The 16,875-nt window shown below is 38.9% G+C and overlaps 1 protein-coding gene across 1 annotated transcript in view; it reads right to left on the bottom strand.

The window, feature by feature from the left end:
- Positions 1-586: 586 nt before the first annotated feature.
- CTNNA1 (catenin alpha 1) overlaps positions 587-16,875 on the bottom strand; it is a 204,159-nt gene continuing 187,870 nt past the window's right edge. Inside the window, exons 15-18 of the mRNA XM_048859987.2 lie at positions 15,161-15,342; positions 14,311-14,416; positions 5,769-5,903; positions 587-1,805 (exon numbers count right to left, since the gene is read on the bottom strand). Coding sequence (XP_048715944.1) covers positions 1,518-1,805; positions 5,769-5,903; positions 14,311-14,416; positions 15,161-15,342 — 711 coding nt within the window. The 3' untranslated portion in view covers positions 587-1,517. The remainder of the gene's footprint in view (positions 1,806-5,768; positions 5,904-14,310; positions 14,417-15,160; positions 15,343-16,875) is intronic.

The following is a 16,875-nucleotide window of genomic DNA, read 5'->3' as shown; positions in this document are numbered from 1 at the left end:
TATTGAAGAGGACAAGATATAATTTGCTTGGAAAACAGAATAAATTCAGCAAAAATATCCTTACAGAAACCTTATATGAGTGATGTAAATGCTTATTCTGATCAGCATTTTTGTACTGAAGTAGCAATACCTTGAATATATTTTAAGTCTGATTTATTTTAAAAAGCGTAGTAAATTGCTACGTTGATCAAGGTAAATCAAGCCATACCTTCTTAACACAGCAATGACTGGCTCTATAAAATTTAATTACCGTCAAAATGATTAAATCCAGAACAGGTCATTTTCTTTTTTTAAAAAGTGTGCTTTTAAATACAGCAAAGCAAACTTTGACCTCTACAATGCACTAACTTTTTTTTTTTTTAAAACAAATTCATAAAATTTAAATAAGACAGCAAAATTATACCTTGTAGCTAAAGTTATCACAAATAATGTAAAATCTAAACTGTAGCCTGAATAAACACTATTGCTGGATTTCTTTGCAAGCCTAAGGCAGGATGCATAGCAATTATCAGAAATGAGTACAACGATGAATTTGCATTTGAATGCTGGGGGGAAAAATGCTAAATTTACAGCATGACAACACACCAGCTGATAAAGCAACTTTATTAGTGTCCTGCGGCAAAGTACATTAGTAATTTGTAACCAAGCATTAAAATTCTCATTTTGTGTCATAAAAAAAGTAATCAGTTTCCTCCATGATGCATTATATGTTTTACTGAATTTCTTATGGGTTCTCCTCCTGGAGAGACATACATGAAAAACCCTTAACAAAAGGTCTATTGCAAAGTAACCAGAAAATACTTTACCCGCAAGATGCTCTAATGGGCATGACTCACCATTTTCTGTCAAATAGCTCTAATACCCACAGCTCAAGTAGTATCTTGGAAAACAGCAATTTTAAACAAATGCAACAAAAAGTTCTATTCCAAATTAAAAAAGAAAAATCAAACCCAAAAATCAAAGGTCAGAAAAGTGTGCAACAGTGTATTACTTTCCCAGATGTTTTTCCACTGCTGCCTTACTGTATAAGAAGTACAGCTAGCACCTGCTATCCTCATACTCTAACACACAAAGTTTATCCCCTACACACACCATATGTGACTACATGAATGCACCCATCAGTAATTTAATTCTCTCTTTTGAGTGATGTTTTCCTCGATCACAATGTAAAACTGCGGTCACTGAAAGGCATAACATGATCCAACTATTAAGGTTAATGATTAGTGTTACTGTACGATTCTTTGGTTATAGGATATATTTTAGTTTAGCACAGTTATACAAAATAATTGTCACCTAGAAATATGCCCCTGAAGTCTAAAAGCAACCTAATATTAAAACATTTGCAGACTGAGGTTGTATTGATTGAATTTATAAATTTGGAGTATTTCCCCATGTAATCTAAACAAAGTTATCCAAATTATATTAAGTAAATACATTTTAATGAATAGTAAACTTTTGAAATCCTTAGAATATTAAAAGTAAAGTTCTGGAAGTAGCAGTAGTGGAAAAACTTCTCTTTAAATACTCTCCATTGCCTTGAACTCGCTGAGAGCCTGCACAGGATTAACATGCTTCTTCTGGGATGCTCTTTTAATTTTGGTTTGAGTTTCATCCTGTTTCTCTCTCTTGACCAGAGGTTTCTTCTCTGGAGCCTTCATTTTCCAAGACACAGCAGGAAGGTTCAGGGAAGCCATTCCTTGGGACTTTTGATATTTAGTAGATGCCACATAGGAAGCCTTCACAGTTTGCACCACTGCATTCATCAGGTTCTTTGCAGCCTGGATCAGAGACATAGCACTGTCCACCTACAATAGATATCATAATCATCATCTGTGTTTGGCAATGCCCATGACTCGCTACGCACTGCAAGAACTAAGCAAATGCAAGAGGTTTCTAGAATTCTTAGAATATTTTAAGGTAATACATCTTCTTATTAAAGGCACCCTCAGAAGGATTTCCAAAAATGATGCTATGTTTTCTGACTCTTGGTGATGAGAAACTGACTCATGCCATCAGACAAATGAGCAGTATTTCTGTGCTCTCAATGGTGCCTTTTCCATATTTATGACTATTTAAAATATTTGTACTTGGCTATTTGCTGTCAGTCTTGTGGCTGCCTGCTGTCAGTCTTGTGGCTGCCCTATCACAGCAGCTTCCACTTCAATTAAGTGTATCATAGCTATGAGGATATCTTAATCGCTGACTGGTAAATATTTAAGTCACAATGGCATATTAAATCATATTAAGAGGAAGATACTATTATGCAGTTTCAGCCAGTGATGAAGTCCATGCAAGAAAGATTAAAGAGAGGAAAGCTGCATTAGAGAAAACAAAGTTCTTTTAGAGTAAGGAAAAGATGAAGGGTAAAATTATACTCGGGGAGACCAAATTTTAGCTCCTGCCAAATTACCAGTGTAGGAGATGAACCAGTGGAGTAGAGGGCCACACCCAATTTGCACAAAATTGAGCAGATTATGTCAGCTGTCCTCTTTACATATGGGGGTGTGGTTTGCAGAGACACGAGATGCCTGCAAGCACTGCTGCAGTTCAGACAGGTATGGCATGAAGGATTACATGCTAGGATCTCAAGTTTCTGCTGGATGTATCTTCATATTAATGGTTATAGATAGAGGCTGCCTTTGGGCTGTAATTTGGGCACCCAAATGTAGTTTATTTACTTAGCAATTTTTATTATGGAAAAAAAGGGGAACTTAAGGAGAGGAATGGAACTCAGCTTCTCTGTTGCTCATGCCAAGGGCCTTTTTAAAGAGAAGTTGAAAGGAAGGGGCAGTCTGAAGGAACTGTATTTATGGCAAGGAGGTGCAGAAGGAAGAACATGCAAAAATGCAATGGAGAAAGACACTGGGGCAGATGAGAGCTGAACTAAGGGAAGAAGCTGGAGCAAGATCTAGGACATGAAGGCTGTGTGCATCAAGACAGACCAATACCACACAGTCTTGCTGAAATAATGGCTTATCCTCTCCAATTCTAGGAGTCTATTTTGAGCCCAACACTATGCAGCTTATGCGTCTGTCCTATTATAACTCACTGCCATTTTAAAACAGTATATTTTAAGTCTACTTTATTGCCACGAGTGCCCATACATATAACAAAAGGAATAGCTACATACACTTGAGAGTTCACATGCACAACCCCCTGGGCAAACTAACAGTCAGATTGATTGGGACACTCAGAACAGGCTGTAGACCACATTGCTGATCTTTAGTGACCCTTGATTTTATTAAAATTTCTGTTCTAACTGAAAGCCTGGGTATTAAGCAGGTATCATACCACTTGTTGCCTTTTGGAAGCTCACTGCACAACTACACTTAAGCTGATATTTTTACCTCTTGGTAAATTACTACATTTTAAAGAACTGGTTGCCATGCCAGTCTTGGTGTTGTGCAGTTGCACTGTGTGCTTCCTTTTCATTCTAGTCAAACTGCATATTGGCTGCTTTGCCAGCAAACTGGTGCAGCCACTAAGCAATTCTTGGAGTCTCTTGAAAAAATAAGACCGTGTCCTGGCTTTGAAAGAGACCTAACCATTGACTAATGTGATCCATCACATCTGCATAGACTGGCCAACTACATCAAGCACTGTAAGGGCACTCCAAGTGCCCAGATCAAGTATTTCCTCCCTAGAACTCAAGACATTTTAGGATAATAACCTGCTTAAGAAGCACGTTGCAGCACTTGGAGTCTAACCCGAGCTGCAGATTCACTGAGTAGATTGTTTCAGGGAGCTGCTAACAGCAAAATGGCTATTTCTTTTTCAGAGGGCCTGCTGTTCTCAGGGTCTGTGTCCTTTAAAAAAAAAAAAAAATTACAGCTTTTCAAAAGACTGCTTGTTGTAGGTCCTAGAATGGTCTGAAGCAGTTTTCAGCCTGCGTGATCCAGAAGTGGTATAAGTACTTCAGACTCCCCCTATGATTTATATAGCTCCAGTGTGCTTGATGCTTTACCGATTAAGAGAGCCCTTGCCTCAGGGAGCTCACAATTTGGTAGCTAGTGACCAGATCTGAATGACAAGTCTGTGCTGGGCCCTGGTGTGCTCCCCTCCATTCAATCAATCTAACCTGCTGTCCTTAACCTAACCATCAATTTGGAAAAATATATTTTTATCTTCACTGCTCTTTACAGAATTTTTCCCACTATGAAGAAAATCTGTATTATGCAAAACATGTGGGAGGGAAGCAACTAAATTCCTGAATTTTCCTGCTTGTATTCTCTTTGCCATAGTTCATTCCAGTTGCTCAGTGATGCTTTGCCAAATTCTTGCTCTGGAATTGTGTGTGTATTTTTAGTTCAGGGTACAAATTGTTAATATTTATTTTTTAAAGACAGTACCCGATTCAATGGGAGGCAGTGGACTATCTTTTACAGCACAGATTTTTATCCAATAATCTGGTAGAGGCCAAAAAGTGTGGGAACATTTAGCCATGTTCTTATTCAATGAAAAGAGCTAAAAATAAGGAGACTGTAGTAAAGATACTAGCCTACTAATATGAACTAATTTATGTCTGAAGGATATGTAAAATTAAAAAGGAATTTTATAATCACAGTAAAACCCTAGAGCACATTCTTGTATAATGACATATCTAGTATTTTGACACCACAATGCCTTCAGCTCCACAGATAACAGCCATGCATCACAGATACATAGCAACACATGTTTTGCTGCATCTTATCGCTCAGTTCCTCACTTCTGGCAGTTTGAGCATGTCCTGCTGCCAGTAGTGAGAGGGTGGCAGAGAAATCTCTTTCTGACATAAAGGTGCTAACATTATGTAAAAGTATGTTCTGTTGCCAGAACTGTTTCTATTACATTTTGTTTCCCATTTTGCTCAGCTATTATGCAGCTATTCCTATATTCCTTCCAGCAGCCACTTGTCAGTGCAAAAAGCAGTAAAGTGAAAAACTGTACAAGATACTTGCACAAATAAGGAACTGTATAAAGGTTTCTAGTATATGAAACACCTTAGGAAAGATCAGATTTTAAATTTACTTTTAATGACTCAACTGTTAGTATTGAGTTACCAATCCCTTTTGTCCCTCCATAGACTAAACCCTGTATTAACTCCCCAGCATCCTTACTGCTTTCACCCAATTAGAACATAAGTGACTATAGTAAACAAGTTGGAGCATGGCAAAAGATTTCATAAATTTAGCTGTTTCCCTCCGATGTAATCTACAGCATGCAGATTCTTCTCAGTGAGGAAAAAAAGTTTGCAGTACAATGAAGACAAGAATGCATTTACTAAATTGGATGTCCAGAGTAAGGAATGAGGTTGTCCTTACAGCAGCTTTCAGCTGTCACCAAATAGTGGAGCAACTAAAAAAAGTTTAACTTCAGGCATAGTTATTTTGAAATAAATACCCCTAGATAATTACAAGGCCACCCTATTCAAAGTCTCTATGAAAACATGGGATAGATTAAGAAATGTACATAAAATTATGCTGATTAAGATGATTTAATCCCACTGTATGTAAAATCAATAGCCTGTGGAAAAAGTGGTAGAGCATTACAAATTTATAGTAAAATGTCTTGCTGAGGGTTATCGGCTAGTAATGAAAGCTGAAAAGTAGTTTGAAGATTATTCTGCCTTCAAGTAGAGGCAGTTATAAAACTTGCAAGGGTTTAAAGTTTGGATATAAACTCATGTGCCTTTCACTTTATCTATAAGCCTTTAACACAAAAGCTTAAACTGGGAAAACTGTTCAACCTAGAAAGAAAAACATGAAATGGAACTATCAGATCTTACATACCCCAGAGACGACCAGTTCTCCTCCAAGGTTTTGAACTTCTGCCTTAACTTTGCTACAGATGTTCAACTGATGGCAGTATAAAGCAATACGCTGTAGATAGGCTAGAAGGTCTTGTTTGCAGGCAGAATCTGGGCACTGAAAATAGAAAATTGTTATTTCAGAATTTTGAAAAGCAAGCATACTAATTTTTAAAGCTAACTACCCTGACACAGGTCAATCAAAAAGAAGCTTAACTTGTTCAGCTATGTATCTATCATGATGAATACACTCATTTTATGTATTTATAAACATCCAGCCATCTACTTTCACTGACAAATGGTATGAAAAAAGTGAATAAAGAAACGCTGCAGTAATAAGTGATCATATTAAAAATGGAATACATATTTGTAATATCTGTACAACAGTTCTGACATACCACTAACGCCACACAATATTTCTAGTAATGCAAGGCAAACGATAATTTTGAAGAATTTCTTGCATTTGAGTTCAAACCCCTTATTTAAGCCTAAATTAACTAGCAGCAAAATTGCATTTAGAAGTCATTAAACATTAGTATCTGCTAAATGTTGAGATTGTAGGATGAGAAGTCATTGACTTGCAAGAGATGATAAATCCACTGTGCAATCAAAATGTGTTCTCAAAAGTTGGCATTGGGAGACAGGACTTTCATGTTCTCATCTGCTCTTTCACTAGCCTTGTTGTGTGATCTTGGAAAAATTTCCTAGCCTTTCTACACCTGTTTTGCTAACAGGTATAGTATTTGCACACCACATAGATACTGAAGATGCATTTGTGAAGCACTGATACAGCACTTTGCATCCTAGGATCTCAAGTTAGCACTTGTAAATCCTACTTGCAACTCAATCAAGAATAGTGCCTCGGACGGTGATCTTCCATTTTAAATGAAATGCTTGCACTAGTGAATAACGACCCCTGTAATTCCTCTTACGTAATATCTCCAAAAGAACAGATATGTGGTCCTGACTACCTCAAACCTCTTATCAGTGTGGTAACTCGATTCCTGACAAGGCGTGAAAGTGCTTCAGCAAATGCTATTGCATTAAATCACACAGATATAAATTTTTTAGCTGTGTAATAAAGCGGCTACTGGGCACAGTACCGCAATAGAGAAGCCCATTTGTTCAGCCCTTGTGGTGCATTGTGGAAGGAGAACATGCTCCCCTGATAGAACAAGATGGAAATATGTTGAATGACCTTAAAGAGTCAAGTGCTCTGGTGACAGGTTTCAGAGTAGCAGCCGTGATAGTCTGTATCAGCAAAAAGAACGAGGAGTACTTGTGGCACCTGAGAGACTAACAAATGTATCTGATCATAAGCTTTCATGGGCTAAAACCCACTTCATCGGATGTATGCAGTGGAAAATACAGTAGGTACGTATGCGCACACACAGAGAGAGAGAGAGAGAGATAGAACGCATGAAAAAATGGGTGTTGCCATACCCACTATAATGAGAGTGATCAGTTAAGGTGAGCTATTAGCAGCAGGAGAAAAAACAAAAAAAACCTTTTGTAGTGATAATCAGGATGGCCCATTTCCAACAGTTCACAAGAAGGTATGAGTAACAGTAGGGGGAAAAATAAGCATAGGGAAATAATTTTACTTTGTCTAATGACCCATCCACTCCCAGTCTTTATTCAAGCCTAATTTAATGGTGTCCAGTTTGCAAATTAATTCCAATTCAGCAGTTTCTCGTTGGAGTCTGTTTTTGAAGTTTTTTTGTTGTAGTAGTGCCATTTTAGGTCTGTAATCGAGTGACCAGGGAGATTGAAATGTTCTCCGACTGGTTTTTGGATGTTACAATTCTTGACGTCTGATTTATGTCCATTTATTCTTTTACGTAGAGACTGTCCGGTTTGGCCAATGTACACGGCAGAGGGGCATGCTGGCTCATGATGGCATATATCACATTAGTAGATGTGCAGGTGAACGAGCCTCTGATAGTGTGGCTGATGTGATTAGGTCCTATGATGGTGTCCCCTAAATAGATATGTGGGCAGAGTTGGCAAAGGGCTGCAAGGATAGGTACATCTAAGATACAACCACATTTGCTCCAACCCCTCTGACAGAGGGGAACACCTACAAGATCTCTATCAAGCAATCTTACAACTACAATACCCACTTGCTGAAGTGAAGAAACAGACTGACAGAGCCAGAAGAGTACCCAGAAGTTACCTACTACAGGACAGGCCCAGCAAAGAAAGTAATAGAACGCCACTAGCTGTGATCTTCAGCCCCCAACTAAAACCTCTCCAGCGCATCACCAAGGATCTACAACCTATCCTGAAGGACGATCCCTCACTCTCACATATCTTGGGAGACAGACCAGTCCTTACTTACAGTCAGCCCCCCCCCAACCTGAAACAAACACTCACCAGCAACCACATACCACACAACAAAAACACTAACCCAGGAACCTATCCTTGCAACAAAGCCGGTTGCCAACTCTGTCCACATATTTTTTCATGTTCTCGGTGTACATTTATATCTTCCTACTGTATTTTCCACTGCAGGCATCGGATGAAGTGGATTTTAGTCCACAAAAGCGTATGCTCAAATAAATTTATTAGTCTCTAAGGTGCCCCAAGTACTCCTCATTCAAGTGCTCTGGTGTTTCTCAGCCTCATTCCCATATGAAAAACAGAGGAGCCCATCTGAGTGGCAGCCACAGTCCACAATATGCTCTGTACATTTGAGATGAAGAGGATATATACACAATCACATAATGTATAGGAAGACTGGAGTTTAGCATGTATTGTAGTTATCTTTAAAAATGCCAGTAGCACGGCTAACTGGCATGGCTTCTGCAAAGAAAAGTGTTTCTCTCTAACCTATTAGAGTTCTTTGTGTATGTCAACAAAATAGTGGATAAAGGAATTTCAAAAAGCTTTTGACAAAGTCCCTCAAGAGAGGCTGGTAAGAAACCCATGTCACAGGTGAGAATTAACATCCTTTCATGTTAGCAACTAGACAAAAGGACACATAACAAAAAGAATAAATGGTCAGTTTTCACCATGGCAAAAGGTTAACAGGAAAGGGTCACAAAGTTCAGTACCAATACTGGAGTTTAGCATATTTATCAATTACAGACACTGAAAGGACGTTAATGTTACAGGGTTGAGCACTCAAGCGTTATCAAATGCCAAAATTAAAATGATCTATATAATGAGGCCAAGAGAGATTAAGCCAAACATCAACAGGTGTCTCCACTAGTTCTGGGTGCTAAGTGACTCAAGTTTGGCTGCAGTCACCTAGAGACCTGCATCCTCCAGAGCAGTTAGCATTTTTATAGCACTCAACATATAAAGCACTGTACAGACAATTAATCCTCCACTTCCTGAAAGGTAGGCAGCTACACACTTGTAGTAGAAAGAGAGCTTGAAGCATGGGGCCTGGTATGATGTCTGGAGCCTGAATTAAAGTGACCAAAAGTCAGGCCCGGCTGATATTAAGCAAAGTTAGCAAGAGTAAGCCCTGTTACAAGACAGATGCCTGCTTGCAAGTTCACTATCCGATACATGAACAGGGCTGGTATTTCAAAAACACAAGCACTCCTAAGCACTATGTATTCACATAAATACATTCCAGAAGGATCGTGTCAGAACACTCTAATACAAGGTTATGGTGTAAACTAACTCCCCGAACATAATACAGGACACACTGACCCTTCCAAAGGGTAAGGTCAGGATGACAGGGTAACAGCTAGAGATGTTTTGATTGAACCAACACGTACAAAGTAAAGGGCGGTAACTAACCACACCAGAAGGGCAATACATAAACTTGTTTGTAATAGTGTATAAAAGAGGGGTCACTGAGTGGGTCTCTCTCTCCGGCTGAGTGGGGAGTGGAAAGTCCAGTCACTCACTCAGCCAAGTTCATTGTGATGGGAATACATGTATTAAGTGTACCTGTAGCACATATAGGGCACTAATACCCTGCTTTGTTGGCAATAAACCTGGCCAAGTGCCTTTGCCACTGAACGGAGTCTGTGGTCTTCCTGGGCAATTCGATCAAAGTCTGCTGTATGGGCTATCTGGCCAGAGCCGGTGCAGCATGCAGAGAGAACGAACGTAGCCAACAACTGACAACAGATGGAGAAACAGAGGAAGACCAAATGACTTGCCCAGCCTCATACTGAATCAGTGTTTGAGCCTAGACTAGAAATCAGGACCTCCTGACTCCTACCACTTAACATTCCTTCAGATTACACTGCCTTGCTGAGTAACCAAAGGTTACACTGACTTCAGTTATAGCTGTGAGTGTCAGCCTTTAAGACACCTTGAGCCTGATTTTCAGGATAGGCAACACATAACTAGTAGCCATGTGTAAAAAGGTTGGTTTAAGTGATTTGCCCAGTGGCACATACAAAGTCCCTGACAGAGATACATAAAAGAATCAGGTTCTGTTTCTGGCATTCACCTGCCCCACAACTACAAAACATCGCATATTGGAAGGAATAATTTGAACTACTTAGGCATTTTATTGAGTTCCAAATTAAGGAAACAGACATTGGCATTGGCCTCACTATAGATAGCTCAATGAATGAGAGCTGCTGCGTGTTCAGCAATTGTAAAGAAAGAAAATATTATTCAGCTGCATAAGGAATGGGATAGAAAATAATGTATTATGGTGTTATTCCACAATACAAACCAAAAGAACATCATCACCTGGAAACCTGTGTTCAGTTCCAGTCACACTATTTCTAAAAGCAGATTGCAGACATGGGGGTGGGGATGGGAGGTTTGTTCTGAGATTGTTTAGTTCACAGAGTACGATGAATGAAAGTGAACATGATGATGAAGGTATACAAGATAAGGAATGGTATCCAGAAGATTAAATAGGAGCACCCAATGTATCACTGCCCCTTCATGTTATGGTAACAAGGATTTTAATTAAACTAAAAGGCAAATTTAAAACTGCTAAAAAATAAACACTTCTTTATCAGCCAATTAACTTCTGAAAGAAAGAAAATTAAGTAACATTTCAGGGGATAAATCAGTCATTAACTGATTGGGGGGGGGGGGGGGGTCAGGAAGAAATGGTCACTATGAGCAAGTTATTCTTAACTCCCATGACATTTTTTGCAGCTCCCTCAAAAGGATCTTGTATTGGCCATTGTCCAGTGTCCTGTCTGACTAGATGGAGCATTAATCTGCTGTGGTATGGCTCCCATCAGTGAGGTACCCATCTCTGTGACTGTTAGAGGAAGTCAATGTCATTCACATTCATCAGTTGGCCTCCAATAGCTCAAAACTGGAAAACTTGCTGAGGCACTTAGAAAAGTTCAACAAGATTTGGCTGTTAAAACTCAAACCTCAGATTGTTAATCATACAGACCTGACAAAAACACCATGCATTAAAAATGTGGACACATTTTTACAAGACTTCCTAAGAAATGGAACAAAACTTTCTTAAAGAAAACAAGGCCACTCCATTGGAATTTACTTACTAACAGAAAGCAACTGATAGGTTCAAGTTGGCAGGCAGAACCATTTTCCTTTCCAGCATGATACCCCCATTTTAGAATCCGAACATTGTAATTTTTGTGGGTTAAACCTTGACACTGTGCCAGTGACCCAGAGAGCAAATTCCACTACATGCATAATACATGAGTTTTGCATCATGCAGTTACAAAACCTGTAAGAGGACATTAGTGGAGGAAAAATGTTTATTGCTACTGGATAATCATTTTGGCAACACACAGCAGCAGCAGCCAAATGAGAAAGCACTAATCCTACATCAGAATACAGTTTTCCAAAAGCAGCCTTCCATTGTGTTAGCATCAGGCATAATCAAAATCTTGCCTAATGTAAGAGCGCTAGGAGAGACTGCTATTACTTTATTGGAAAGCTGGGGAAATGCATAAGCTTTCCCTACTGGTTCACTGTGATTTCACAAATTGGCAATTGATGTACCTCCTACAACTATCAAAGATTGGGAGCAACAGAAATATTGTCAGAGTGATTTGTAAGTGTTCTCGTAGAGACAGGAGAATGAATTTTATGATACCCTTCATTGTGTTGCAATCATTTCAATTTCTTAAGGTATTTGCAACTTACTGATATTCCCCCCATTCAAAAAAATCCTGATATTTTGAGTGAAAGATGAAACACCTTTGGGAAAATCTTAAGTTGACACTTTTCAGCTGACTTGAAATACCTTTGATAATAGCACATTTCCTTTGAGGCCATAAAAGCTATAAAACTATCTGAGAGCAGGAGTTAGGATTTTCTGACACACTAACATGAGGGTCACGATTTACCTAGTGCCATGTGGTTAACACAACATGACAGTGCACCCCTTAATTCAGTTCCTGCCCTTGGCATATGAAGGCATTAACACTCCATTGGAATAGCTGTATTGCAAGTCTTCTGTAATTGTAAAATAGTTCTACATTAACAGATTACTGAACCGATTTCTATAGGTACATCCACACTTTATGGTGACATGCAGAGCACAGCCACTACACACACAGCTACCACAGGTATAAATAGCAGCGTAGACTGAGAGGCATGGCCTAGGTGACAAGAACAGAGTGTCCCCGCTGCTGAAGCCTTTCCCTCCTGTCCAAGCCTCTCCCTGCCATATGTAGTTACATATGTCCTACATGCTGCTGCAAGTGTAGCCAAGACCTATGAGTATGCAAGCAGACTCAATGAAACATATAAACTGAAAGCTTTAGAAGAATATAGGGTTTGAAAAAAGTTATAGTCTTGCCAATATGACTAACAGTCACCTCCTGCTTGTCTCCCCATCTCCTCACGATACCTGTTAATTTTTTAAAAAATTGACTTTTCCAATCAAAGTAATCCAAAATATGCATTTAAAGAGTTTTATTGTCTATTTGTTGTGAGAGCACATCATGGCCTTTTCATCATCTGCAGTGTGTGCGTGGAACACTATTTTAATGTGTAACAACAGAAGACTTCAGCTAACAGAGTTCACTGTAGATTTCAGAAAGCAAGCTAATTCTGAAATCTTGCCCTGCTTGTCTGAGGAGGTGGCATCTCCCCATTCTTCACCTTAATGCCATATCTTCACTCACTGCTGACAAGTGGGGGGGAGGGGGGTGGAAGGGCGGGGGGAACAATCTGAAGCAGCCTTTCCATATTATCCCATTGAGCTGCTGGCAGTTTATTAATATTAAACATTCAGTAAAACTAATACATTTATATTAGTCACAATAACTGTCTCTGGAAGCTGGATGAAACAATTAAAACATCTGCATTGTTTTTAAGAGTTAATTCTTGTTTAAATAAAAACATTTGTCTCATTTTTGAATCACATGCTGTGAATTTGTATTCAGAGAGAGAGAGAGAGAGACTGAAAAAAAACTACTTAGCTCTGTGCAAAAGTAAAGCTTGGTTAATGACAAACCTCAAACCTAAGCTATTTGTTTTTCAGGGCCTCTCAGGAGCACCGACTATCATGAACACCACAGATTTCTTTAGCCTTAGTTAGATGTCTGTGCTTATCTGATAACATTTTTGATAAAACAAGATTTTTGTTTTATTGTGATTGTCACTGTGGTATGAATACCTTGTGGGATGACATGAGCACTTGGTTCATTACATGACTGATCAAGCTAAACCCTGTTAACATTTCTGTGACAAAGCAAAGCTCCATTGACAGTCCTCTTGCCAATGGGCTTTAAGCTGGCGAGTTCAAGTACAGAATAAGGAAACAGCTGCCTACCCTGCTGACATTGTAGTGCAATATTAGTGGGAATGGTGGTCCTCTTTGGATAAAACACGAATAAACAAACCTATTCTGCCCATCTCTCCCGTATATCCATATAGAAGATAGAGATCCTGTGGAGCATTTCAAATATAACTCACTGATAACTCTACTCTCAAACATCTCCGCAGAAACAGAAAGATTAAAATCAAGGCTGTGCCTGATCTATTGCTGGGAACATAATGATCTTTACTGTAAAAAGAAAAGGAGTACTTGTAGCACCTTAGAGACTAACCAGTTTATTTGAGCATGAGCTTTCGTGAGCTACAGCTCACTTCATCGGATACATACCGTGGACTGTTTCCACGGTATGCATCCGATGAAGTGAGCTGTAGCTCACGAAAGCTCATGCTCAAATAAACTGGTTAGTCTCTAAGGTGCCACAAGTACTCCTTTTCTTTTTGCGAATACAGACTAACACGGCTGTTACTCTGAAACCGATCTTTACTGTGTTGCCTAGAGAGTCACATTGTTGCTTTGCGAAGCACTCGGGGATATCTCGAGTATGAAAAAAAAAAATTCTATTCTTTTCAGCTAATATAAAGAAACTAGGTGCTTAATTTAAAACAATGAGCTGTTAAAAGTATTTTTCCTGTATGCGTTCGGGGTTTATGTTGATGGGGTAGCAAAGCAGTTGGGAGAAACAAGGTCAGAAGAGCTGTATTCAGGAAGGGATTGTAGAAAACTAGGTAAGTACTTAAGCCGCCAAAACCAAATGTTCTCAAGGATCCACACAGAACAATTACTCAGTTGTGATGGAGGCTTATGAAGATGAAGGACTACTTACATGGTCAGCAATAGCCCGTCCTAGCTTGTCCATTCTTGACCCAGCCTCTGCAATTTTCTTGGCAGCACTAATCACATCTGATGTATTTTTTAGTGGTCCTTTACCTCTGCAAAACAAAGTAGATTCTACTTTTTGGCACCAAAAACAAGCATGTTGCTTCTCTCATATATTCCATTTTTCAGATTCCCTAACTGAACTGTATTCACATGGGTAAGGTGGACTTGCATATTAAAAATAATCAGCTCACAGGAAAGCTATCACACATGCTATAGCGTATCAATAGCTCTCTCATTTGTAAGTCAAGTTTCCTCAATGAGTTCACAAATCATCTTTGTCAAGTCTATAAAGGGCCCATGTTTTGTGAAAAAAACCTGCTTTTTAGGATATTTATACCAATTGTTTCAAGCAATGTAATACACGATTATACATTGTAATACTTCCGAAGTTACATATGTTCTGTGACTGTCTTGTTTTTATGGAATCAATGCCTGAGAAAAACCTTCTCAGCTTAAAGAAAACCTTTACTGTTAAATTTCAAACCACAAGACAAGTTTAAACATGTTCAGGAAAACAACTTTAGGCCAGATTCGTGAACAGACAAACCAATTTATTATCTGGTCAATTTATGACAATTTGTAAGTTTTGAAAACTACACATCAGTACACTTACTGATGTGTAGTTTTTAAATTAAAAACACACCGATAACACTGTTACTTCAAAGCTAAAATTGTAAAAATGCAGGAATTTCAGAAAAGTTAGGGTTATATTGGCCAGGGCATTTTACTGAGAGAAGATGAACATCTGAGAAAGTTAGCACCTGTACAAGTTTAAGTACGTGAAAGAGACTCACCTGGTGAAGTCTGTCATTTCCATCATAATCATACACATTTGTTTTGCCAATACAATAATATCATTACCGCTGTCATCCCATTTTGATACTTCAGCATCCAATTTACTCTTCTCTTCCTGGAAGCTTGCTACTTGCTCAGCAATTTTAGCTTTTTGCTCTTGAGGTAGTTGAGCCATGATAGCCTGAAATAAAGTGATTTTCCATATTTCCTTATTCAGTTATTTGTAAAAAGGACTTTTTTGAATAGTGTCACTAATAATCAATCTAAGTGATGCACATACAGATAACCTTTAATAGGCTTCTTTTGACCTAAAGGGCTGATAGGCCCATTTCTCCTCATCTTGAACCAAAAGTTTATGACTATATGATTATCTACCAACATTACAGAATAAGGGTTACCTGGAAAGCTGCTGGGTTGATTTCTCAAGAACTGTAATCATGTCTGTTTAACAAAATTGCTAGACTCCTTCAAAGAAGTTTAAGGTGTAAGACAGTATTTTCTCTTCCCTTTTCACAAAGGAAAGTTGTGTGAATGAGGACAGATTATCTTTTTGTGTGAAATACAATAGTTTTAATGACAAGCTATCAGGGTGGATAAAAAATCAATGTTTTTTAAAATTAAAATCAGATTTTATTTTAAGTTTTTCATTATGAAAATAAACCTTTTTAAAATGAAATCTGACCTAAACTTATCTAAATGTTTCAAAAGATTATAATAAATCCATAAGCCTCTATAAAAAGATCTCCGAGTTAAAGTCTGCTCTTCTACATAAAGAACGAACCGAGGAAAACATCGAACTTTGGAGGCCAAGCTTTATAAATATGACCCGATAGGTCATGTGTGTGTTAAGGGCTTGATCCTGGGGGAGGGACCAAAGGGCTGTGCTACTGGCTGCAACAGACTGGCAAAGTCATCACAGGTGTTGGGACCCAGCCTCTGACTCGAGGAGACACCATCATATATCTCATCAGAATTATCCACTGAGCCCACCTGGGTGGTCTCACACTTGTATTTTATAGCTTCTCCCTGCTGAGCTCTGATTGGCTCAGTTCTCAAGTTATGAATATTTCTGGACAGTTCTGGGCACTTCAAGTAAATGGCCTAGGGAGGCGTGCGTGTGTGCGTGCGTGTACACACACAGAGATACAAACAGAAATCCATTAACTTCTCATCGGCCTCCCTCTATCTCTAAACAAACAAGATACTGCAGTGGGTTACACGAGCAAAAATCTGGAGTGCTATTTTATTTTTCTGAGGATAGGGGTGGTGGGAGAGTTAGGGAACAAGGGAGAAGAAGCAGAGCATGCAACCAGAAAGGAGAAACACTGGTGTCAAAGCAGGACACTGAGAAGAAGGGAAAACATTCTTCAGAGTGCAGACTCTAGTGTTGATTTCAACACCAGGGAACTGGAGAAAAAACTGTCATGGCTGCAGGTCATAAAAGAGACCCTATTTGGAAATATTTTCAAGAAATTCCTCTACCTCTGTGTAAAAAAAGGAACATGTGGCCACACAAACTGTGCAAACAAAGATGCAAGCCCTGGCTGTCGGAATGAAACAACATTACGAAGAATGCTTCTCAGAAGGCAATGTCTTTCAAGATGACATGGGACTTGTCTGAACAATCTGGATCAACTCGTTAATAAACTTTTTGCACTATTCTTATGGACTACCTAGGCCTTACTATGCTAGTAAATGATAAAAAAGAGACATC

The sequence above is a fragment of the Caretta caretta genome, chromosome 8 (assembly GCF_965140235.1).
Source record: "Caretta caretta isolate rCarCar2 chromosome 8, rCarCar1.hap1, whole genome shotgun sequence".
Lineage (NCBI taxonomy): Eukaryota > Metazoa > Chordata > Testudines > Cheloniidae > Caretta > Caretta caretta.
The sequence above is the reverse complement of the archived record's forward strand: the minus strand, read 5'-3'. Positions and strand labels throughout refer to the sequence as shown.